The 24,556-nt window shown below is 39.1% G+C and overlaps 1 protein-coding gene and 1 long non-coding RNA gene across 5 annotated transcripts in view; one reads left to right on the top strand and one right to left on the bottom strand.

Moving 5' to 3' along the window:
- The window catches only part of LOC132369014 (uncharacterized), an 87,997-nt gene extending 76,294 nt beyond the window's left edge, over nucleotides 1-11,703 (top strand). For all 3 annotated transcript variants that reach the window (XR_009504214.1, XR_009504213.1, XR_009504212.1), the window contains one exon: nucleotides 11,465-11,703. This is a non-coding gene — a long non-coding RNA (uncharacterized LOC132369014). The remainder of the gene's footprint in view (nucleotides 1-11,464) is intronic.
- Nucleotides 4,473-24,556, bottom strand: part of PDK1 (pyruvate dehydrogenase kinase 1) — a 45,770-nt gene continuing 25,686 nt past the window's right edge. For both annotated transcript variants that reach the window (XM_059928110.1, XM_059928109.1), the window contains 3 exons: nucleotides 13,540-13,650; nucleotides 10,018-10,131; nucleotides 4,473-7,893 (listed from right to left, as the gene is read on the bottom strand). In XM_059928110.1, the coding sequence (XP_059784093.1) occupies nucleotides 7,753-7,893; nucleotides 10,018-10,131; nucleotides 13,540-13,650 (366 nt within the window). In that variant the 3' untranslated portion in view covers nucleotides 4,473-7,752. The remainder of the gene's footprint in view (nucleotides 7,894-10,017; nucleotides 10,132-13,539; nucleotides 13,651-24,556) is intronic.

Raw genomic sequence — 24,556 nt, 5'->3', positions numbered from 1 at the left:
GCTCTGAAGCTTCCCCCCTCTGCCACCCGCAGTCTCTGCCCACGAAGGGGCTTCCTAGTGTGTGGAAACCTTTCCTCCTTAACAGCTCCCTCCCACTGGTGCAGGTCCCGTCCCTATTCTTTTATCTCTGTTTTTTCTTTTTTTTTTTTGCCCTACCCAGGTACGTGGGGAATTTCTTGCCTTTTGTGAGGTCTGAGGTCTTCTGCCAGCGCTCAGTGGGTGTTCTGTAGGAGCTGTTCCGCATGTAGGTGTATTTCTGACGTAGTTGTGGGGAGGAAGGTGATCTCTGCGTCTTACTCTTCCGCCATCTCCTCTCTCTCCCTCTTTCAATTCTTATTTTGTTTATTTGGGTCCTCTCTCTTTTATTCTTGATGATCCTTGCTAGAGTTTTGTCAATTTTATTTATCTTAAAAAAAAAAGAAAAAAAAGCTTAGTTTTTTTTTTTTAATTCTCTATTTTATTTCCCTCCAATCTTCATTTCCTTCCTTCTGTTGACTTTGGGTTTTGTTTGTTCTTCTTTTTCTAATCTTCTAGGTGGTAGTTTAGGTTGTTTGAGATTTTTCTTGTTTCCTGAGAAAAGCTTCTATTGCCATGAATTTCCCATTTAGAACTGTTTTTGCTGCATCCCATAGGTTTTGTGAGGTTGTGTTTTCATCGTCATTTGTCTTGGTATTTTCTGATTTCCTCTTTGGTTTCATCATTGACCCACTGGTTTTTTTTTAGTAGCATGTTATTTAGTCTCTGTGTGTTCTTTTTTTTCCCCCATTTTTCTTTCTGTGGCTGATTTCTACTTTCATACCGTTGTGGTCAGAAAAAATGCTTGAAGTAATTTCTAGCCTCTTAAATTTGTTGAGGCTTGTTTTCTGACCTAGTATGTGGTCTATCCTAGAGATTGTTCCATGCGCATTAGAAAAGAATGTGTATTCTGTCTTTTGTTTTTGGATGTAGTGTCCTGTAGATATCAGTTAAGTGCAACTGGTCTAATGTGTCATTTAGGACCTTTCTTGCCTTATTGATTTTTCTGTCTGGAAGATCTGTCCATTGATGTTAGTGGGGTGTTAGTCTCCTACTATGTATTCCTGTCAGTTTCTCGCTTTGTGTCTGTTAGTATTTGTTTTATACATTTAGGTGCTTCTATATTGGGTGCATATATGTTGAGTGTAATATCCTCTTGTGTTGATCCCTTTATCATTATATAATGTCCTTCTTTGTCCTTATGGACTTTGTTTTAAAGTCTATTTTGCCTGATATGGGTATTGCTACCCTTGCTTTCTTGTCATTTCCCTTTGTGTGAAATATCTTTTTCCATCCCCTCACTTTCAATCTATGTGTTTTGTGCCCTGAAGTGAGTCTCTTGTAGGCAGCGTACTGAAAGGTCTTTTTTAAATCTAATCAGCCACTGTCTTTTGATTGGAACATTAATTCATTGACATTTAAAGTAATTATTGATAGGTATTTACTTATTGCCATTTTAGATCTGATTTTCCAGTTGAGTTTTGTAGCTCTTTGTTCATTTCTTCTCTTCGTTTTTTCCTTCTGTGGTTTGATGGTTTTCTTTTCTATTATGCTTGAGTTCCTTTCTTTTTAGTTTTTGTGAATCTATTGTATGTTTTTGATTTGTGGTTACCCTGGTTTTATCTACTTGCTTTAGACTGATAGTCATATAAGTTCAAACACATTCCATAAAAGATCTTTCTTTTCTACTCCCCTCCCCTACACTTTGTGAATTTGATGTAAAATAGGACATCTTCGTTTATCCTTTTGCTGTTAATTGTAGTTATCACTTTTACAAAATTTGATTGTTTTGTAGTCTGTGTACTGGTTTACTTAAGTGACCTTCGATCCTTTGATATATTTACCTTTCCTATTGTGATTTTTCCTTTCCTATAGATTCTTACTTTTGTATTTAGAGAAGACTTTTCAAGATTTCTTTCAGGGTAGATTTGGTATTGCTGTATTCTTAGTTTTTGCTTGTCTGAGAAATTCTTTTTCTCATTTTACTCTAAATGAAAATCTTGCTGGGTAGAGTATACTAAGTTGTAGGTTTTTCCCTTTCAGGACTTTGAATATATCATGCCACTCCCTTCTGCCCTACAAAGTTTCAGCAAGGAAATAAGCTGATAGCCTTATGGGGGGTTCTCTTGTAACTGACTTTGTTTTTCTCTTGCTGCCTTTAGAATCCTCTTTTATCTTTAACTTTTGCCATTGTAATTATGGTATGTCTTGGTGTAGGTCTGCTTGGGTTCATCTTGTTTGGGACCATCTGTGCTTCCTGTACCTGGATATCTGTTTCCTTCTTTATGGCTGAAAACTTCCCAAACTTAATTTCTTCAAATACATTTTTGATCCCCTCCTCTCTAACTTCTCCTTCTGGAACCCCTATTATGTGTAGATTGGCATGCTTTATATTATCCCATAGATCTTGTCTGTTGCTTTCATTTTTTTTCCCCATTGGTCTTTCTGTCTGCTGTTCTGATGGGGTGATTTCCATTATTTTATCTTCCAGATCACTTATTCATCCTTCTGTGTTATTTAGTCTGCTATTCATTGCTTCTAGATTGGTTATCTTGGTGATTGAATTGTCTAATTTTGATTGGTTCCTCTTTAGAGTTTCTAGTTCCATGTTACAGTGATCTGCGTTTCTATCAATACTCTTTCTTAATTCCTTTAACATTTTTATTACCTCCTTTTTGAACTCAGGGTCTAGTAGACCGCAGTCTGTTTCATTAATTCTTTCAGGGGATTTCTCGTGTTCTTTTAATCGGGAGTAGTTGCTCTGCTTTTTCATTTACTTAACTGTTTCTCCTAAAATCATAGAGACAGAGAAAGTTATCTACTGTGGTCTTGAAGGGGTGTTTTTATGTGGGAACATCCCTGTGTAAGACTGTGAGTCCAATATTTTTGGTGCAAGGGCTGTTTTTGGTATGGAGGCCAGTCACTTATTTCCTTAAGAGTGTGCTGGCCATTGTTCCCTTGATAGGGGGTGTGATTGGTGTTGTGGTGTCCAGAGCCTTCACTGGATGCTGGGCGGGGCCTCCTCTTTGCTCTGTGGCCGTCATATCCCTGTCAGGGATGGGGTTTGCTGCCTGGTTGTTGGAGTAGAAGCCTTGAGGGTCAGGTTTGATAAGGCTTCATCGCCCTTAAGTGTGTGCTGTGCCTCAAAGGAGGTGATTGCTGAAGCAAGTGAGGCCCCTGTGGTCACAGCAAACCTATGTGCTGCCCATGCAGGTATGTTCAGTTTTGCCCGGAAGCAGCCCAAGGTCACGTCGCTTTCTCCGTTACGTTCATCCCAGACCTAGTGCTAGGCTGTAGTGTGGGGTGGGCTGGTGCTGTGGCTGCAGGAATGGAGGTGGTTGTGCTGCTGCCTGGGACCTGGGCTGCCTCCACGACAGGCCTCTCCCAGGACCTGTCTGCCCCAGATCTGGCCCCAGGTTACAGTGTGGGGTGGGTGGAACTGGCGAGCTCCCACTGGGAAACAAACTGCTGTGTATTCCTCCCCAGGGACTGTCTGCACAGAGAGATGCGTCTCTGTGGCACCACTCTGTGTGTGTGCTGGCAGTGGGTTCCGATGCTGGACCTGTGCCCCGCTCTTCACATGCTGACAATGAGCTCTGAGGTTTGGCCTAGACCACAGCCCAGGCCCTCCAGGCTGTCTCCATGCAGGTAGAGTTCTATCCCAGGGCCTATCTATCTGCCTGAGATTCAGTATCTTCCCACTGTGCGTTCTAGCAGCCCTGCTCTGCACGCCTTTGGGACTGGGAAGGGCAGTAGGCGGCAGCTGTCAGCACTGGTCTCCCTCCACCCTGATTGCTAGGCAAGTCAGCATGCACACACTCCCTGCAATCAGAGTCCAGGCCACTCCAGCCTCTCCCAGCAGACCTCCCAGCAGGCAAGGGGGCTCCCCAGAGTGAGAGCCTGCCCATGTGGACCTTTCCTCCTTCACAGATCCCTCCCAGGGGTGCTGGCCCCATCCTGATGCCCTTTTTTTTTGTTTATGTGTTTCGTCCTACCCAATTACATGGAAAATCTTTTCTGCAGCTTTGGCTGTGTAAGAGATCTTCTGCCAGTTTCCAGTTGGCTTTATGTGAGAATTGTTCCACATGCAGGTGTATTTTTGAGGTGTTTATGGCAGTAGGTGAGCTCCACATCCTCCTACTCCACCATCTTGATCCTCCCTCCCCCAAATGGTTTTATATCTATAATAATATAGAATTTTATGGCCACCCAATTTTATGGTCATCTCATGTCATAAATTTGAAAAAGCTGGCAATCTTGTCTCTCGCTATTAAAAGCCTATGGTTAATGACTGCTGAAGAAACGTGAAGAGTGGGTAGTATATGCCTAATTATTTCCAAACGTGTAAACAGAAAAGGTGCAGTAATTTAAGAATGCCAGGACTAAGCAAACCAGCAGTACGTTCTTTTTTGACATACATAAAATACTTCACGCCACATTTTTTCAAGTGCATTCAGTTTGACTGTAAGAAAATTTAATTTTGGGGGCCAGAAGTTAATCATATACAGTATTTGCAAACCAACTTAACCCTGATTACTCATCTGTTTAAAACGTCACATTTATGGCACAGCAATTGAAGATGCAAACTGAAATTGGTTGTTTATTTTTTTTTTTTTTGGCTTCCTCTCTGATTGGCTGTTCACAAGGCCACAAAGGGACCCTAACACTAGTAGTCTGTTTCCCTGGTTCTTTACCTATGCAGTCCTTTTATGGAACTTGTTGGCTTTAATAATGAAGGGAAGATTGATGGTCATATCCCATTGATCAGGAACAGGACAGGAACCTATCTTTGACTAGAGGAGTTTAATTTTGACTTTCCGCTGGTACAAGCAGAGAGTAATGCTGGTTAAATTAAGACTTTTCCTATATTACTTATATTGTGAAAAGTTATTCAAAGAGTATACTAACATAACCTCTTGAAAATCACATGAGAAGATGTTCATTTATGCAGTAAGTCAGTCATCTGTGGATGTTTGGATAATGAAAATCTAGCATAACTGAAATCATACAAACCACTGCCTGCTTTCGCAATTAGAATGTACACGTTGGAAATCTCAACACTTCCTCTACCAAGCATAGTGAGGTGCACTGTGAGCCACCTAGCTTCGACTTTTTGAATGTTTACAGAAAGCTGACCCTTGATGATGAAAGAGACCTTTATTTTAAAAAACAATTATATTTTTAAAAACCTAAATTGGGTCAATTTATTTTCAGAATAAGAGTTGATCCGTGTTTTCAGTTTATTGCCATACACAAAACATTTTATAAAATAATAGGGTAGACTTGCCACTTCAACATCTTCATGTAAAAACTTCACAGTGCAAGAAAGTGATTACCATTAAGTATGAAGACATCTAAAGCCAGCTAGTATTTTAAGTACAGGGCAGAATACTTTTTGTGATTCTTCCTAAAAAAATGTTGGCATATTCATTAAATGCCCAGGTTACAAAAATCACTTAGTATCCATTTCTTATCTTTCAGTATATTTTTAAAATATACATGGCATCATATTAAATGCTGGTGGGGAAAAATAGTGTAAGAATCTAAAAACTTTTCAGGTAGCACAATAATTTAAAACCAACTAGGAGAAAGCATTCCCCCAAATATTTTTATATGTAACTTTGTGTCCCTTACCACAGTAACGAAGTAAAAAAGCCATTACACCTTAAAAAGAAGCTAAAGGAAAATATTTCACTCTTCCTTTAAAAACACAATTTCTTAGCTCTTAAGAGAGAAACTTTAATTTTGTGTGTGTGTGTGTGTGTGTGTGTGTGTGTGGGTGGATCTTAAGTAAAAATATCAAATTTATGTCAGTTGTACAAATGTCTCATTTAGGAAAGAAAGTGAATACTTTGAGTCAAAGGCTTCGAAACTATTTCATCATTACAAGAAAAGTGTAATTTTAAGCTAAAAAAACTGTGACACATTGAACTAATATAAATCATCCACTAGCATATCCTACTGTTTATCATAAAATCCATAATTAAGGAGTAATAGGTAAAAGATCTTTTTCCAACATTTGGTCACATCAGCTAATCAGCCCTGGGCAAACCCCACACACCCCGAGTTTCAGGATCCTCATCTCTTATGTGAGAGTCCTGGGCTAACGGCCCTTTAACATCCCTTCCAATTTACAAATTTGTATAGCACTGTTAAGCTTACATAATCCTTTTGAGAATGAGGTGTTTCAACTCAATGTATTTACCAGATAAAGTTCCCCATTTAAGTGGTAAAGCTGTTCTTTAAACATTTAAAATCTTACTTTAAAATTTATTTTCAGTGTACTTCCCTGTCACCTTAAAAGATGAGGTAAGACTAACAACTCAGTCTCCTGACTTTCATGGTCTCTTAGACCAGGCGCCTGACAGTGATCAGCAGATACAGCTTGAGCCCTCACTCCAATTCTGGGCAGCTTTGGGCTATACTCTGAGTCTCAAAAACGAAGATGATACCACCTGTTTGGTATCTCTGTCTTAAAGCCCAACAGAGTTATCATAACATACTGAATATACCAAAAATTTGTATACTACAAATTAACATTCGAATGCAAACATTCGAATGTGATAAGCCCAAGGTGACTTTTTCCTGATAAAGTATAGATATTTTTCATAACATGTTTTTTGTCAGTACCTGTGCATTTATGGTTCTAATCCTTTGGTTACCTGACTCTTCTGTAGCCAACTTGTCTCTTGCTTCCAATTATGCTTCTAATTGCACCAGTTTGTTCCTAGAGTCTAGAAGCCTGACCTTTCAATAGGTGAAAACCAAAATCTAAAGATCTGTTATGTTAGCAAATGTGGTATCATCATTACTCATTTTAAAAGCGTGGCTTCCTAACTAGGTGAGGCATCAGACTCATCTAGGAAGTGTTATAAAAATTGAGATTCCTGGGCTCCAGCCGCAGAGTCTGATTCTGTATGTCTGGAGTAGGACTCAGAAAAACTTCCTCAAACGCTCCCCCAGGTAATCTCAACAATTGTTAGTACAGTTTTTGGGACTCACTGTTCTGCCCTCAATTTCTTAAATTCAATTTAGAATTTTAGCAGCTGTTAGGTTTTAGTATAAAAATTTCCCATTGCATTAATCACAAGCACATTCAAAGTAGATTGCCCATGATCTTGGCTTAGTTTCATAGGAAATCAATCATTACAATCCTTTGCAATAAAATTAAAACACGATAAGTTAACTTCAGAGTGAAGACAATGCATGTAGATGCTGAAAGGTGGCTGGTTCTACACTTAACAGGGCAACTGTTTACTGCTTTAATTGTAGTCAGTCATGTAAATCTGTAGATCATCTTATTACATCTGTCATTACTAAATAAAGGCTGGCAGAACTCCTCTAAAACAGAAAGATGGCTAACTGGCTAATCGATATTAAGGAAATGTTTCTAGCAGACATAAAAGTATTTCTTGAAAAACTACACAGCTTCCTGTAGAAACCTAAAGACTTCTATGCTTCTGAAGTCTACCGTAAAGAGAAAGTTGACCAGAACTACAGTTGTTTAAAAATACGTTCAATTAACTGTGAACATTTAAGTGTAAAATAGGTACAACTTCATCCTTTAGGAGATTTAACGGGCATAAATGGAATTTAACTTACCACTTATTCTATCTACCCAAATAGTTAACTGTGAAAACGACACATGAAGTATTTGGTATAATGTGGTTCTGAACACCACCCCTTCCGAATTTAATAAAAAACCACATCTGGATTTTCCAGGGGTCCCAAGTGTGTCTAGGCGCTGCGGAATGTCGTCATGTCTTTTGGCTCTCTGCTGGGCACACACCAGTCGTCAGCCTCGTGGTTGGTGTTGTAATGCTTCCAGGCAGCTTTGTTATACACCGGGAGTCTTTCTACTGATTCTGTTGACAGAGCCTGAAAGTCAAAGCAGGACCTAAATCAGGCATTTTTTTAGAATGCATTATTTGAGAAAATCTACAATGGCAAAAAGGTTACTACAAATTAAACAATACTTTATTGGATTTGTATTTTATCAAACATAAGACCATCTACATACATTTTAAAATAGAGCACATATTTGAAACGTGCTATTTACTCAGCCTATGGCAACTGCTTGATGTGCACGTTGAGTTTATTGCTTGCGGTAATTCTCCAGCCAGCCTGGGAACTGCTGGATTGAAGTTTTACACACGTGTGATAGACATTCTTATAAAACATGATGAACAGAAGTTGGTTAACTGAAAAAGTCAGTTAAGTGTAAAAGCATAAAAATTCACATATGTACCTTAACATATGTAATTGTACAGTCATTTAATGAAATCTGGGTTTGATCCTGTGTCTTCTCCTACATTAAAGTCACTAATTTTAGTTACAGCATACATGATTTCTGCATCATGCATAGCTGACCCTCTGTATTACCCCCCCACCCCGCATGCATACCAAAGTCTGCCCATGCTCAAGTCGCTTATATAAAATGCTGTAGTATCTGTGTATCATCTTTACATAACCTCCTGTATACTTTAAATCATCTCTAGATTAATTATAATAGCTAATACAACGTAAATGCTATACAAATACGATGTAGATATTACGTAAATAGTTGCTGATGTGCAGCAAATTCAAGTTCTGCTTTTTGCAACTTTCTGGAATTTCTTTTTTCTTCAAATATTTTTGATTCGTGTTCGGATCTATGGATATGGAACCCGGGGATACAGAGGGCTGATTGTAATTTCATGTTTCCAACATATTATCACAATTAATTCACCGTTCTATTTCAGCTTCCCGTGTATCATTGAGATAAACTATGTTCCTCATTATCTTCAAATTAGGATATTTTGGTAGGATTTCAACCTTAAGCCACAGGTATTCCCCAAGATGTAGAAAATATTGAACTGGAAGTCTCATTCCAATAATAGTAAGGAAGGACCTTAATTATTCTACAAGACTTCATGTATTCTATTTTTTTCCAAAATGGAGCTAGAAACCTTTCACCTATACATCATATTCTCTTTATGCTGGAACTCCTTGATCTACAGACTCAAACAAAAATGTTACATTTGATGATAAAAAGGGCATCATGAAGGCAATGTTTTTAAGTTCCTCACAATTGAGATGGTTTAAAAAAAGAAAATTATCTTGAAAGAACTTAACCTTTTCAGACAAATTTTACTTTTTCTAATGTAAAGTCTTCAGCATTTCCTATAAAATAGGTGCCATCTAGTGGCCAGAACAAGAAACTAGCGTCGCTAAAAAATTAGGTACCAACAGCCCATTGCTGAACTAATCCAGTGTTTTCTATCCCTGTAATTTATACTGATTTGTCAGATAAACACATGGAACAACCCAGGCAAGTCTGTTTCTACCAGGTGAGCTATATGCTTACCAAGAGTCACCTGTAATTGTTCCTAAATCTGTTAATATACTTAAATCTGTCATTGTAATTTAATCTAAGTATTGCTTTTAACAAAGCACAAAAAATGGGCGAGGGGGAGTTCTTTATGAAACATTCTAAGATGAATGTTTCATAAAGACTCATGAAGGAAAGCCACATAAAAATTGCTGTCAAATCAGAAGACAACTGTAAGGAACTGCATAATAATCAACAAGGATTACGTACTTGGCTGTTTCTTTGATTAAAGAAACCAAAACAATGTATTGTAAATATAGCTTCTGCAAGAAAGACGATTGAAACTTCAATCTGCAGACCCATATGCAAATGAAAGGCCTCAGCAAGTACATCAAAAGGCTGGTGAATCAATGTCAATTCATGTGTCTTATCTTACAAATTTAATTTTAACGTAAGTTTTTGACTCCCTACTTTAACCCAGTTTTTTTTCTATTAACAAAGTCCTGATCATTATAGATAAGCATTTCTTACCCATAGTCAAAGAGATCATTTGTCAAAACAGATGAGATCCTTGTTATAAAAACATTTTTATATTTTAATAGCACGAGGTAGAAGAAAATTTCATTACAGTTAAATACTGGCATCTTATAATCAAAGACGTATCATTAAGTCCAGAAGACTATGGTCATTACCTTAATGTAGATAACGGCATCTGTCCCATAGCCCTCTAGGGAATACAGCTTTAGGTCTCCTTGGAAGTACTGTGCATAAAGGCGTGATATGGGCAATCCGTAACCAAAACCAGCCTGTTTGATGAGAAAAATGAAATTCTATTCGGAAAGCCACACACTGAAATACTTCTCTAATTAAAATAAATGTTATTGGAGTATCCCAGGGCTATCAGAGCCCGCATCTATAAGATAAGTTAATAGTTAAGTATTAAAAATGATCAAGCTGCAGCCCAGTTGAGTACTGCATTAGACGGCTTCCCTCTGGTCATTTAAAATTCCTCCTTCTTCTTATTTGTATAAAACGACCGTGGGGGTCTAGAAGCAGCACGTTTCTCTTCTTTTATTGCCCTGTTCCAGAGCATCCCAATACTGCTTTCGGTGATACTACATAAAACATGTTCCCTCTCAGGAGCAAGAGCAGAAAAAGCCTGGTGGCAGCCTAACAGATACATCTCATGGCTTCACACCATGAATTGCAGCCCATGTTCTGAACCTGAAGAGATCCCTAATAGTTCTCTTTTACTTCTCACTGACAGGTCACTTCCCCTGCTTAAAAATCTTTGAAGCACCCCAAAACCCACCCCACCCACATCATCCCAACCCACTGCCTAAAAATCCAAGCTTCTAAAAAAGAGCTTTCAAGACTGTAAGATCAGGTCTGTGCCACCCACTTTCCAGTCCAGCTGAAGTAAATCTCTGCTCCTAAGTTCCTCAAACAGATCATGTTATTTTTCACATCTGTGTCTGTTCATTCTGTTCCCAGTATCTGGAATGGCCTCCTTTACCTGGATAAATCCTACCAATTCTTTAATACAAAGAAGAACATTTGGATAAATGTAAAAAAGGGTTTTATCACCAACTCACATGTTCAATGACATTCCATATAGTACTTCAGTAAAGAGTGTATGTGGATTCAGGAATCAGTGCTATTAACAGATCCAGGCTCTGGCCTTATCTACCTCTATCATTTATTACTTGATTTTTTTTTTAGACCAGAGTTTCTGTTTACCCCTCCAAATCAACTATCCATTCTCCACATTTCTCCTCGCCCTGGGAGGCTGCCTGAACAGATGTCAGTGGATTTCTGTGCCCTCTGGTTCCAGTGGGTCTAGCCAATGGGGAACCCAGTAGGAGTTACAAGGGAGTCAAGTCAGGGTATTCATCCCCTGCTTCTTTCTCACTGAGGTTGCTTCCCCTGGGCAGGCTGGGTCCCTGGAGAGTAAGCAGCTGCTCTGCAACTTTCCCTTCTGGGTTCTGCTGACTTCTCCTTCTCCCCTTGAGTCAGGGTGGTGACAGCTCTGCTGCTGCTAGCCAGGATTCCTGTGCTATCCCACCCCTATTTCTATAATTTGTCTCTTCGTAGATAAGCCTTCCCTGAATTATCATAATTTGAGCTATCTCTTTCCAGGTGGGACCCTGATACATTAAGTGGCTCTAGAAATGGCCCCAAGAAAACTGCATGAGCGGGTGGCTCGGGATTCCATGGTGCCTGATCTACTTTATCACTGCCTCTCCCTGAACCTACCACACCTGTGGACCCATCAGGCTTCCCCTATAATAGTTAACAGAAAAGTAAAACAGCATGGGCCTGGTCCACTGCTGGATCTACACAGTGTCCCACACCAGCCACAAGTGGACTGCCCTTTCACTACAGCCTCTCTCAGGGCCGGGCCTGAAAGACAGGAGTGAAAGCAAATCCTACCAGTGGGTGGAATTCAAAGTGGAACACCTACACGGACCATGGGCAGTGGCGAACGGGCTGGCTGGTCAGAGACTTGGAAAGAACAAAACTGGATGAACAGAGAAGGTCTGGAAGAGGGAAATGGGGACAGCCCTCTCTGAACAGGCTTACAGTGTGAAGACATTCCATCCATGCAGATGCCCACCAGAAGGCATCCACGTGGAAGAAGCGCTCAGTAATCAGGTATGACCTGATGACCACGCCTGTGGAGGTCAAGCAGCCTTTCCCCGGCTGCGCCAGTGCTTGCCTGCTGGGTCCACTCACAAAGGGGTCATGACATCAGGAAGGAGGCTCTGTAGAAGCGTAGCAACAGGCTAACCCTCGGTCAGGCTGTGTAGGTGTATGGGCAGCCGGCGCCACATCAAGCCTCCTGTTTTCTTAAAAATTCAAGTAAATTTTGCATCCTAAACAAACACTTACATGGCACTTACTATGTGCCAGGTACTATAAAAAGCATTTTAGATATATTAACTCAATCTTTATAATAATTCGATTTTTTTTTTTTTTTTTGGCCACACCACGCTGCATGTGGGATTTTAGTTCCCCAACCAGGGATCGAACCCGTACCCCCTGCAGTGGAAGCACGGAGTCTTAACTATTGGACCACCAGGGAAGTACATAATTTGAAATTTAAAGCTGGGGAAACTATGGTATTGAAAAGTCAAAAATATTCCCAAGGCTACACAGCTAGGATGTAGTAGAGCTGAGAATGGACCGGACAGTTTAAATGCAGAGTCTGGGCTAGTACACTATGCTGCTCTCCACAAAAATTCTACAATGTTTGTTCACTACAAAAGCAGCATATCCCTTTTCTCCACTTCTTAGAGTAAAATCAGAATCTAAGAAGATACTGGTTGACCTTTTCTGTCCCACGGCACGTGGATGCCTACCCGTATCTCAACTTGAAGAGCACGTTCCTAGAGCAATCATTTTAAAAGTTTGGTAAGACATGGGCTGTATTACAGTTGTAGCTACAGAATCTGTGCTGTGTAACTAGAATGTGCTGTACAATTAGAATGAAGTCCTTTTAGTAACTTCCTAGGAAAGAGCCTAAAACAGACCCATCTTATACTGTTTTTAATCACGTTACAGCATAACTCCAGTGTATATGCCAGAGAACCTTCAAAGCCTGGAAGAACAAGAGCTTTTCCAGAATTACAGGTAAGAGATTTGGCAAAGCACTTTTCTGGGTGTTGGAGGACCATGAATGAGTCCATTCAAAAGCTAACCTTATTAAAACCTGAAAATAGGTGACTATGATCAATTAAAAAACCCATCAACGCAATTATCATTTGAGCCATTTTCAGGTTGGCAATTAAACTGATCAGAGCTCTAGTCATACTTCTCAGTCTCAAACATGTAATCTTTCTAATTACAAGTACTTGAGGGGGAAAAAAACACAAACACTGAAGATTAAACCAAGTACTAGTGAAGCTGGTAATTTAGGCTTCACATTAGAGATAGTATATCAAAATGTGGTTTACCACATGGAAACTACTGACACAGCACTATTAAGCTTGGCAACAAGAACTGTAAAACCATACTCCTTGTCCTATGCTCTTATCATTTTTAAAAACAGTATTTTAAAAACTATAAATTTAGAGGAAAGTGGGGATTTTTCCCCCTTAATAGCTTCCTTTCGTCCTTGTGGTGAAACCTACACAATGGCTTAACTGATTTATGTGGTAACTTATTTTATGACAAGTCACAAAAACCTGCTTCACAATTTCTTGATCACATACCAAGGGCACTGCTCGGGACGTCTCAACACGAGGCCGGGGTGCAGTTGAATACATGTAGTTGAAGAGTCGGTCAATTTTCCTCAGAGGAACACCACCTCCTCGGTCACTCATCTAAGGTAAGAAAGGATCATGGCCTGTGACCAAGTCCCAGAAACAGCAAAATACCAACACATGCTGTGTCACCATTTAACTGCTGCCTGAAGAGCTCTGCTTTCCAAAATGAATACCACGCGATCCAAGTTGCGAATGTAAACATTTCCCTCACTGCTGGACTTAACCCCTCTAATATGTAGAATTCTAAGACATAAGGAACTCCACTGCAATACAAATTTCAATGCTGTGGCTTTGTGTAAATATTGCAGTCACACTAATGATGCAGTACAGCACACACTGGGGCATAGGCTTAGCTTATCTTGGATGTAACAATAAATTTGTAATTCCTTTCTGGCAGTTTGGCAACCAGATGAAACATGCATGTACCCTTTGACCCAACAATGTTTATCCTGAGAAAATAATCCGAAAAGCATGCTAAGTATGTATGACAATATCCATCACAGCACTGTGTAGGAACAGCTAAAACTGGATTACCACCTAAATAGGGGGCTATTTAAGTAAACTAACATACATTCTAAAACAGAATACTATTTCGCCACTAAATATTAGGTAGAACTGTATGTACTGGCATGAGAGGCTCATAAAATATTGTTAAGTAGCAAAAAAAATGGAGAGGCATTTATGACATTCTAATTCTGCAAAAATTATAATGAAGTCTAACAAAATATAATTTTATTGTCAATGGAATTATGAGTGGTTTTCTTCTTTTGGGGTTTTAGTTTCTTAATTTTTTTCCACAATTACCTCTATTATGGAAAAAAAAGTATAATTGCCATTTTCAGGGAGGAAAAAAACAGAACCATTTCATTGTGTTTTAGAGTCTCATCTACAAGTAATTTCAGAGCATAGTCTCCCAGACAACTTTCTGGTGAGTTATAAAGGACATAGTTCTTTACATTGTTCTTATGTCATTTTCCAACTCAAATCATATGGTAGATTGAATTTAGTAATTTATTTAGATTGTCTTCATTGTTTTCCTTCAGTTAACATGGACTTGTTTTCCTAGCTATTGTACAGCTTATCTTCTAATCTACTTCAGCCATTTCCCCTTGTCACAAAATCTAAATTGATTCTACTATCTATAATATTAACATGGTTGTGATATACAAACCTGCTTTTAACATATGTATATAGATATACAGTAAAAACTGTACGGAATGATATGTATTAAAAAGCCAACTTGAATGGCTTATAGCTGAGTTTTTATATAGTATCTAAAAACCTTTATGTGCACATTTATTACTCTCACAATGGAAATTCATAGCTGTTTTAATTTTTAAAATACAAATCTGCTTTGAAATATCATTTGAAGACTGGCCTCTGATGTCTATAATTAGATAACTACAGTATAAAAATATATAAGAACTTTATTAAGAACTTGTATATGTAGCATTATGCTTGAAATTGTTCTTGGCTATGAATTGAAGCCCTGTGAAGAGATTTATTTTAGTAAAATAAATGAAGGGCTCTGGGTATTTTCTGAGATCCATCAATTTGTTAATTATTCATCCTTTAATTTAATGCTCTGCTGCACATTTGCTGGTAACATGAGTCAGAAGTGTGGTTCTATAAATATTAAGTAAACAACACTAAGATAAAAAGGTACACTTCAATAAATATTTCCTGATTTTCCTTAACCTTTTGGTCAGAAACACTACAGCAATCCAACAGGTATGAAAAAAGAAGTGATTTCTAGCCATAGGTTAGTATGATAAAAGCAGAGAGTGGAACAGAAAGGCCAGGGGTGACTCTGAGAAGTGTCATCTCACTGGAGGTGAAGGGGTAATCTAAGCTATGGAAATATAGTTAAAAATTGATAAAGGTAACTGCTTTTGCTTTGCAGCCAAAAATGTAATAAACTGGAACCAGTACATTTTTAAAGTGGTCAAAAGAGTTTCCAAGAGAATTGTAACAGGTATTATAACAGAACCTGAGTTATTTGGGAAAAAGGGACAGAGGGAATAACGGAGAGACAGACACATTTGGTCTGTGTATATTTAAGACAAAAAGGGGGGTCTGGGCAAGATGGTGGAAGAGTAAGACACGGAGACCACCTTCCTTCCCACAGATACATTAGAAATACATCTACACGTGGAACTGCTCCTACAGAACACCCACTGAACGCTGGCAGAAAACGTCAGACCTCCCAAAAGGCAAGAAACTCCCCACGTACTTGGGTAGAGCAAAAGAAAAAAGAAATAACAGAGACAAAAGAATAGGGACAGGACCGGCACCAGTGGGAGGGAGCCGTGAAGGAGGAAAGGTTTCCACACATTAGGAAGCCCCTGCGTGGGCAGAGACTGCAGGTGGCAGAGGGGGGAAGCTTCAGAGCCACGGAGGAGAGCGCAGCCACAGGGGTGCGGAGGGCAAAGCAGAGAGATTCCCGCACAGAGGATCGGTGCCGAGTAGCACTCACCAGCCCTAGAGGCTTGTCTGCTCACCCGACGGGGCGGGCGGGGCTGGGAGCTGAGGCTGGGGCTTCGGTCGGATCACAGGGAGAGGACTGGGGTTGGCGGCGTGAACACAGCCTGAAGGGGTTAGCGCACCACAGCTAGCCGGGAGGGAGTCCGGGAAAAGGTCTGCAGCTGCCGAAGAGGCAAGAGACCTTTTTCTTGCCTCTTTGTTTCCTGGTGTGCGAGGAGAGGGGATTCAGAGCGCCGCGTAAACGAGCTCCAGAGACGGGCGCGAGCCGCGGCTATCAGCGTGGACCCCAGAGACGGGCATGAGACGCTAAGGCTGCTGCTGCCGCCACCAAGAAGCCTGTGTGCGAGCACAGGTCACTCTCCACACCGCCCCTCCCGGGAGCCTGTGCAGCCCGCCACTGCCAGGCTCCCGTGATCCAGGGACAACTTCCCCGGGAGAACGCACAGCGTGCCTCGGGCTGCTGCGACTTCCTGCCGGCCTCTGCCGCCGCAGGCTCACCCCGCATCCGTACCCCTCCCTCCCCCTGGCCTGAGTAAGCCAGAGCCCCCGAAGCAGCTGCTCCTTTAACCCCGTTCTGTCTGGGCAGGAACAGATGCCCTCAGGCGACCTACATGCAGAGGCGGGTCCAAATCCAAAGCTGAACACCGGGAGCTGTACGAACAAAGAAAAGAAAGGGAAATCTCTCCCAGCAGCCTCAGAAGCAGTGGATTAAAGCTCCACCAACAACGTGATGTGCCTGCATCTGTTGAATACCTGAATAGACAACAAATCATCCCAAATTCAGGAGGTGGACTTCGGGAGCAGGATATATTAATTTTTCCCCTTTTCCTTTTTTTGTGAGTGTATGTGTGTAAGCTTCTGGGTGAGATTTTGTCTGTATAGCTTTGCTTTCACCATTAGTCCTAGGGATCGGTCCGTCCATTTTTTTTGTTTGTTTCTTCTTTTACTTAAAACCTTTATTAAGAAAAATAAATTTTTCTTAATAATTTTTTCCTTATTTTCTATTTTTAAAAACTAAAAAAATTTTAAGTTTTTTCATACTTTTTATTTTAAAAAATTAAACTTTTTTCTTAATAAATTTTTTCTTAACTTCTTATTTTTATTATAAAAAATTAATAAATCTATTTCTGAAAATTAAAAAAAAAATTTTTCTTAATAAATTTATTCGTAATAATTTTTTTCTCATTTTTTAAATTATAATAGCTTTATTTTATTTTATTTTATCCTCTTTCTTTCTTTCTATTTTTTCTCCCTTTTATTCTGAGCCGTGTGGATGAAAGGCTCTTGGTGCTCCAGCCAGGCATCAGGGCTGTGCCTCTGAGGTGGGAGAGCCAGCTTCAGGACACTGGTCCACAAGAGACCTCCCAGCTCCACGTAATACCAAACAGCAAAAATCTCTCAGAGATCTCCATCTCAACATCAAGACCCAGCTTCACTCAATGACCAGCAAGCTACAGTGCTGGACACCCTATGCCAAACAACTAGCAAGACAGGAACACAGCCCCATCCATTAGCAGAGAGGCTGCCTAAAATCATAATAAGGCCACAGACACCCCAAAACACACCACCAGACGTGGACGTGCCCACCAGAAAGACAATATCCAGCCTCATCCACCAGAACACAGGCACTAGTTCCCTCCACCAGGAAGCCTACACAACCCACTGAACCAACCTTAGCCACTGGGGACAGATACCAAAAACAACGGGAACTACGAACCTGCAGCCTGTGAAAAGGAGACCCCAAACACAGTAAGATAAGCAAAATGAGAAGACAAAAAAACACACAGGAGGTGAAGGAGCAGGGTCAAAACCCACCAGACCTAACAAATGAAGAGGAAATAGGCAGTCTACCTGAAAAAGAATTCGGAATAATGATAGTAAAGATGATCCAAAATCTTGGAAATAGAATAGACAAAATGCAAGAAATATTTAGCAAGGACGTAGAAGAACTAAAGAGGAACCAAGCAATGATGAAAAACACAATAAATGAAATTAAAAATACTCTAGAAGGGATCAATAGCAGAATAACTGAGGCAGAAGAATGGATAACTGACCTGCAAGATAAAATAGTGGAAATAACTACTGCAGAGCAGAATAAAGAAAAAGAATGAAAAGAACTGAGGACAGTCTCAGAGACCTCTGGGACAACATTAAACGCACCAACATTCAAATTATAGGGGTCCAGAAGAAGAAGAGAAAAAGAAAGGGACTGAGAAAATATTTGAAGAGATTATAGTTGAAAACTTCCCTAATATGGGAAAGGAAATAGTTAATCAAGTCCTGGAAGCACAGAGAGTCCCATACAGGATAAATCCAAGGAGAAACACGCCAAGACACATATTAATCAAACTATCAAAAATTAAATATAAAGAAAACATATTAAAGGCAGCAAGGGAAGAACAACAAATAACACACAAGGGAATCCCCATAAGGTTAACAGCTGATCTTTCAGCAGAAACGCTGCAAGCCAGAAGGGAGTGGCAGGACATATTTAAAGGGATGAAAGAGAAAAACCTACAACCAAGATTACTCTACCCAGCAAGGATCTCATTCAGATTTGATGGAGAAATTAAAACCTTTACAGACAAGCAAAAGCTGAGAGAGTTCAGCACCACCAAACCAGCTTTACAACAAATGCTAAAGGAACTTCTCTAGGCAAGAAACACAAGAGAAGGAAAACACCTACAATAACAAACCCAAAACATTTAAGAAAATGGGAATAGGAACATACATATCGATAATTACCTTAAATGTAAATGGATTAAATGCTCCCACAAAAAGACACACACTGGCTGAATGGATACAAAAACAAGACCCATATATATGCTGTCTACAAGAGACCCACTTCAGACCTAGAGACACATACAGACTGAAAGTGAGGGGATGGAAAAAGATATTCCATGCAAATGGAAATCAAAAGAAAGCTGGAGTAGCAATTCTCATATCAGACAAAATAGACTTTAAAATAAAGGCTATTATAAGAGACAAAGAAGGACACTATATAATGATCAAGGGATCGATCCAAGAGGAAGGTATAACAATTGTAAATATTTATGCACCCAACACAGGAGCACCTCAATACATAAGGCAAATACTAACAGCCATAAAAGGGGAAATCGACAGTAACACAATCATAGTAGGGGACTTTAACACCTCACTTTCACCAATGGACAGATCATCCAAAATTAAAATAAATAAGGAAACACAAGCTTTAAATGATACATTAAACAAGATGGACTTAATTGATATTTATAGGACATTCCACCCAAAAAAAACAGAATACACATTTTTCTCAAGTGCTCATGGAACATTCTCCAGGATAGATCATATCTTGGGTCACAAATCAAGCCTTGGTAAATTTAAGAAAACTGAAATCATATCAAGTATCTTTTCTGACCACAATGCTATGAGACTAGATATCAATTACAGGAAAAGATCTGTAAAAAATACAAACACATGGAGGCTACACAATACACTACTTAATAACGAAGTGATCACTGAAGAAATCAAAGGGGAAATCAAAAAATACCTAGAAACAAATGACAATGGAGACACGACGACCCAAAACCTATGGGATGCAGCAAAAGCAGTTCTAAGAGGGAAGTTTATAGCAATACAAGCCTACATCAAGAAACAGGAAACATCTTGAATAAACAATCTAACCTTACACCTAAAGCAATTAGAGAAAGAAGAACAAAAAAACCCCAAAACTAGCAGAAGGAAAGAAATCATAAAGATCAGATCATAAATAAATGAAAAAGAAATGAAGGAAACAATAGCAAAGATCAATGAAACTAAAAGCTGGTTCTTTGAGAAGATAAACAAAATTGGTAAACCATTAGCCAGACTCATCAAGAGAAAAAGGGAGAAGACTCAAATCAATAGAATTAGAAATGAAAAAGGAGAAGTAACCACTGACACTACAGAAATACAAAGGATCATGAGACATTACTACAAGCAACTCTATGCCAATAAAATGGACAACCTGGAAGAAATGGACACATTCTTAGAAATGCACAACCTGCTGAGACTGAACCAGGAAGAAATAGAAAATATGAACAGACCAATCACAAGCACTGAAATTGAAACTGTGATTAAAAATCTTGCAACAAACAAAAGCCCAGGACCAGATGGCTTCACAGGCGAATTCTATCAAACATTTAGAGAAGAGCTAACACCTATCCTTCTCAAATTCTTCCAAAATATTGCAGAGGGAGGAACACTCCCCAACTCATTCTACGAGGCCACCATCACCCTGATACCAAAACCAGACAAAGATGTCACAAAGAAAGAAAACTACAGGCCAATATCACTGATGAACACAGATGCAAAAATCCTCAACAAAATACTAGCAAACAGAATCCAACAGCACATTAAAAGGATCATACACCATGATCAAGTGGGGTTTATTCCAGGAATGCAAGGATTCTTCAATATACGCAAATCAATCAACGTGATACATCATATTAACAAATTGAAGGAGAAAAACCATATGATCATCTCAATAGATGCAGAGAAAGCTTTCGACAAAATTCAACACCCATTTATGATAAAAGCCCTGCAGAAAGTAGGCATAGAGGGAACTTTCCTCAACATAATAAAGGCCATATATGACAAACTCACAGCCAACATTGTCCTCAATGGTGAAAAACTGAAACCATTTCCACTAATATCAGGAACAAGACAAGGTTGCCCACTCTCACCACTATTATTCAACATAGTTTTGGAAGTTTTAGCCACAGCAATCAGAGAAGAAAAAGAAATAAAAGGAATCCAAATCGGAAAAGAAGAAGTAAAGCTGTCACTGTTTGCAGATGACATGATACTATACATAGAGAATCCTAAAGATGCTACCAGAAAACTACTAGGGCTAATCAATGAATTTGGTAAAGTAGCAGGATACAAAATTAATGCACAGAAATCTCTTGCATTCCTATACACTAATGATGAAAAATCTGAAAGTGAAATTAAGAAAACACTCCCGTTTACCACTGCAACAAAAAGAATAAAATATCTAGGAATAAACCTACCTAAGGAGACAAAAGACCTGTATGCAGAAAATTATAGGACACTGATGAAAGAAATTAAAGATGATACAAATAGATGGAGAGATATACCATGTTCTTGGATTGGAAGAATCAACATTGTGAAAATGACTCTACTACCCAAAGCAATCTACAGATTCAATACAATCCCTATCAAACTACCACTGGAATTTTTCACAGAACTAGAACAAAAAATTTCACAATTTGTATGGAAACACAAAAGACCCCGAATAGCCAAAGCAATCTTGAGAACGAAAAATGGAGCTGGAGGAATCAGGCTCCCTGACTTCAGACTATATTACAAAGCTACAGTAATCAAGACAGTTTGGTACTGGCACAAAAACAGAAATATAGATCAATGGAACAGGATAGAAAGCCCAGAGATAAACCCACGCACCTATGGTCACCTTATCTTTGATAAAGGAGGCAAGCATATACAGTGGAGAAAAGACAGCCTCTTCAATAAGTGGTGCTGGGAAAATTGGACAGGTACATGTAAAAGTATGAAATTAGAACACTCCCTGACACCATACACAAATATAAACTCAAAGTGGATTAAAGACCTAAGTGTAAGGCCAGACACTATCAAACTCTTAGAGGAAAACATAGGCAGAACACTCTATGACATAAATCACAGCAAGATCCTTTTTGACCCAGCTCCTAGAGAAATGGAAATAAAAACACAAATAAACAAATGGGACCTAATGAAACTTAAAAGCTTTTGCACAGCAAAGGAAACCATAAACAAGACGAAAAGACAACCCTCAGAATGGGAGAAAATATTTGCAAATGAAGCAACTGACAAAGGATTAATCTCCAAGATTTACAAGCAGCTCATGCAGCTCAATAACAAAAAGACAAAGAACCCAATCCAAAAATGGGCAGAAGACCTAAACAGAAATTTCTCCAAAGAAGATACACAGATTGCTAAGAGACACATGAAAGAATGCTCAACATCATTAATCATTAGAGAAATGCAAATCAAAACTACAATGAGATATCATCTCACACCGGTCAGAATGGCCATCATCAAAAAATCTAGAAACAATAAATGCTGGAGAGGGTGTGGAGGAAAGGGAACACTCTTGCACTGTTGGTGGGAATGTAAAGTGATACAGCCACTATGGAGAACAGTATGGAGGTTCCTTAAAAAACTAAAAATAGAACTACCATACGACCCAGCAATCCCACTACTGGGCATATACCCTGAGAAAACCATAATTCAGAAAGAGTCATGTACCAAAATGTTCATTGCAGCTCTATTTACAATAGCCAGGACATGGAAGCAACGTAAGTGTCCATCATCGGATGAATGGATAAAGAAGATGTGGCACATATATACAATGGAATATTACTCAGCCATAAAAAGAAATGAAATGGAGGTATTTGTAATGAGGTGGATGGAGTTAGAGTCTGTCATAGAGTGAAGTAAGTCAGAAAGAGAAAAACAAATACAGTATGCTAACACATATATATGGAATCTAAGGGAAAAAAAAAAAAGGTCATGAAGAACCTAGTGGCAAGACAGGAATAAAGACACAGATCTACTAGAGAATGGACTTGAGGATATGGGGAGGGCGAGGGGTGAGATGTGACAGGGTGAAAGAGTGGCATGGACATATATACACTACCAAATGTAAAATAGATAGCTAGTGGGAAGCAGCCGCATAGCACAGGGAGATCAGCTCAGTGCTTTGTGACCACCTAGAGGGGTGGGATAGGGAGGGTGGGAGGGAGGGAGATGCAAGAGGGAAGAGATATGGGAACATATGTATATGTATAACTGATTCACTTTGTTATAAAGCAGAAACTAACACACTATTGTAAAGCAATTATACTCCAATAAAGATGTTTAAAAAAAAAAAAAGACAAGAAGAATGGCACTCTGATGACAAATATATTGTGAAAGAGATGTGAAAATTGAAAAACTCTAAAGATTATTTGAAGAAAAAAATCAAGAATCATAGAAACATAAGCCTACGCCAAGGAAAAGGAAAGAGATTGTGAAAGAGAAGGGCAGTGTGGAGTAATGTCAACAGGAAGACAGAGGAAGAGAAGTTTGCCAATTACTTTGAAAATTTTCTCCTCAGTGCATGAAATCACCACCTCTCAATGTCATCTGAGACCTGCCATCCGTAACGTCCTGTTTCCCATAACACTAGGCTCCCTGGGCTAATATATGTGGATTTTCAGGTCCACAGGAAATGAACCACTACTAATTTAATGACAGTTCTGAAGGCAGGAAATTTACTAATCCTGAATTCACCCATAGCTCCTGAAGTTTCTTATTCAACAGCTTTTTAAGGTCCGTTCTGTAAAACTGCCAACAGTGAATGGACCAAGACATTTAAGTTTTAATTTATAAGACATGTGGCTATAACACTTACATTATTTACTGAATATAGACCAAACACCAAATCTGAAACAGTAGCTAGACTTGTAAGTCATAAAAAACCAATTCTTTCACAGGATTTTAGCAGAGGGATAAAAAGTAAAAAAATGTCAATAATTTCAACAAGCTAAAAGAATGGGGGGGAAAAAATCCCAGGCCTTGATTCTGAAACGTCTAGAGTAAGTGATGGGGATGAAAGCTCTACTGAAGAAAATTAAAGCAAGCATTTAACATGGAAAGCGCTAACAAGAGCAGATGCAGTCATGTGACCTGGATGCGAGGGGAGCCTGATATAGCTAAGGGCTTGTACAGAAGCTTCTGGAACAATGTGTTCAAAACCCTTATAAGCCTTTCTTTTTTTAAACAGCTTTATGGAAATATAATTCACATACCATACTATTCACCCATTTAAAGTATATGACTCAATGGTTTTTAACATACAGGCATACCTGTGAGATATTGTGAGTTCATGTCCAGATACCATAATAAAGCAAATATCACAATAAAACGAGTCACTTGAGTTTTCTGGTTTCCCAGTGCCTATAAAATTATGTTTACACTTATCCAGTAGTCTATTAAGTGTGCAACAGCATTATGTCTAAAAAAAGTACATAAACATTAATTTAAAAATATAAAACAAAAGACAATTAGAATATCAAAGATCACTGATCACTACGATAAATACGATAATGAAAAAGTTTGAAATATTGCAAGAATTACCAAAATGTGACATAGAGAAATGAAGTGAGCAAATGCTGTTCGTAAAATGATGCCAACAGACTTGCTCAACGCAGGGTTGCCACAAACCTTCAGTTTTTTACAATAATGCTGCAAAGTACAATAGAGTGAAGTGCCATAGGACAAGGTATGCCTCCATTCACAGGTATGTACAACCACCACCACAGTCAATTTTAGAGTATTTTCAAGAAACCACGGGCTCTTTACTGATTACACTCCTAAGCAACCACTAATGTATCTCTTGTCCCTTTTTATTTGTCTATTCTGGACTTTTCATATACATTAAGTCATAATGGGTGGCCTT

Source organism: Balaenoptera ricei, chromosome 7 (genome assembly GCF_028023285.1).
Source record: "Balaenoptera ricei isolate mBalRic1 chromosome 7, mBalRic1.hap2, whole genome shotgun sequence".
NCBI lineage: Eukaryota > Metazoa > Chordata > Mammalia > Artiodactyla > Balaenopteridae > Balaenoptera > Balaenoptera ricei.
Note: the sequence above shows the minus strand (reverse complement) of the source record. Positions and strands in the feature narration are given on the sequence as shown.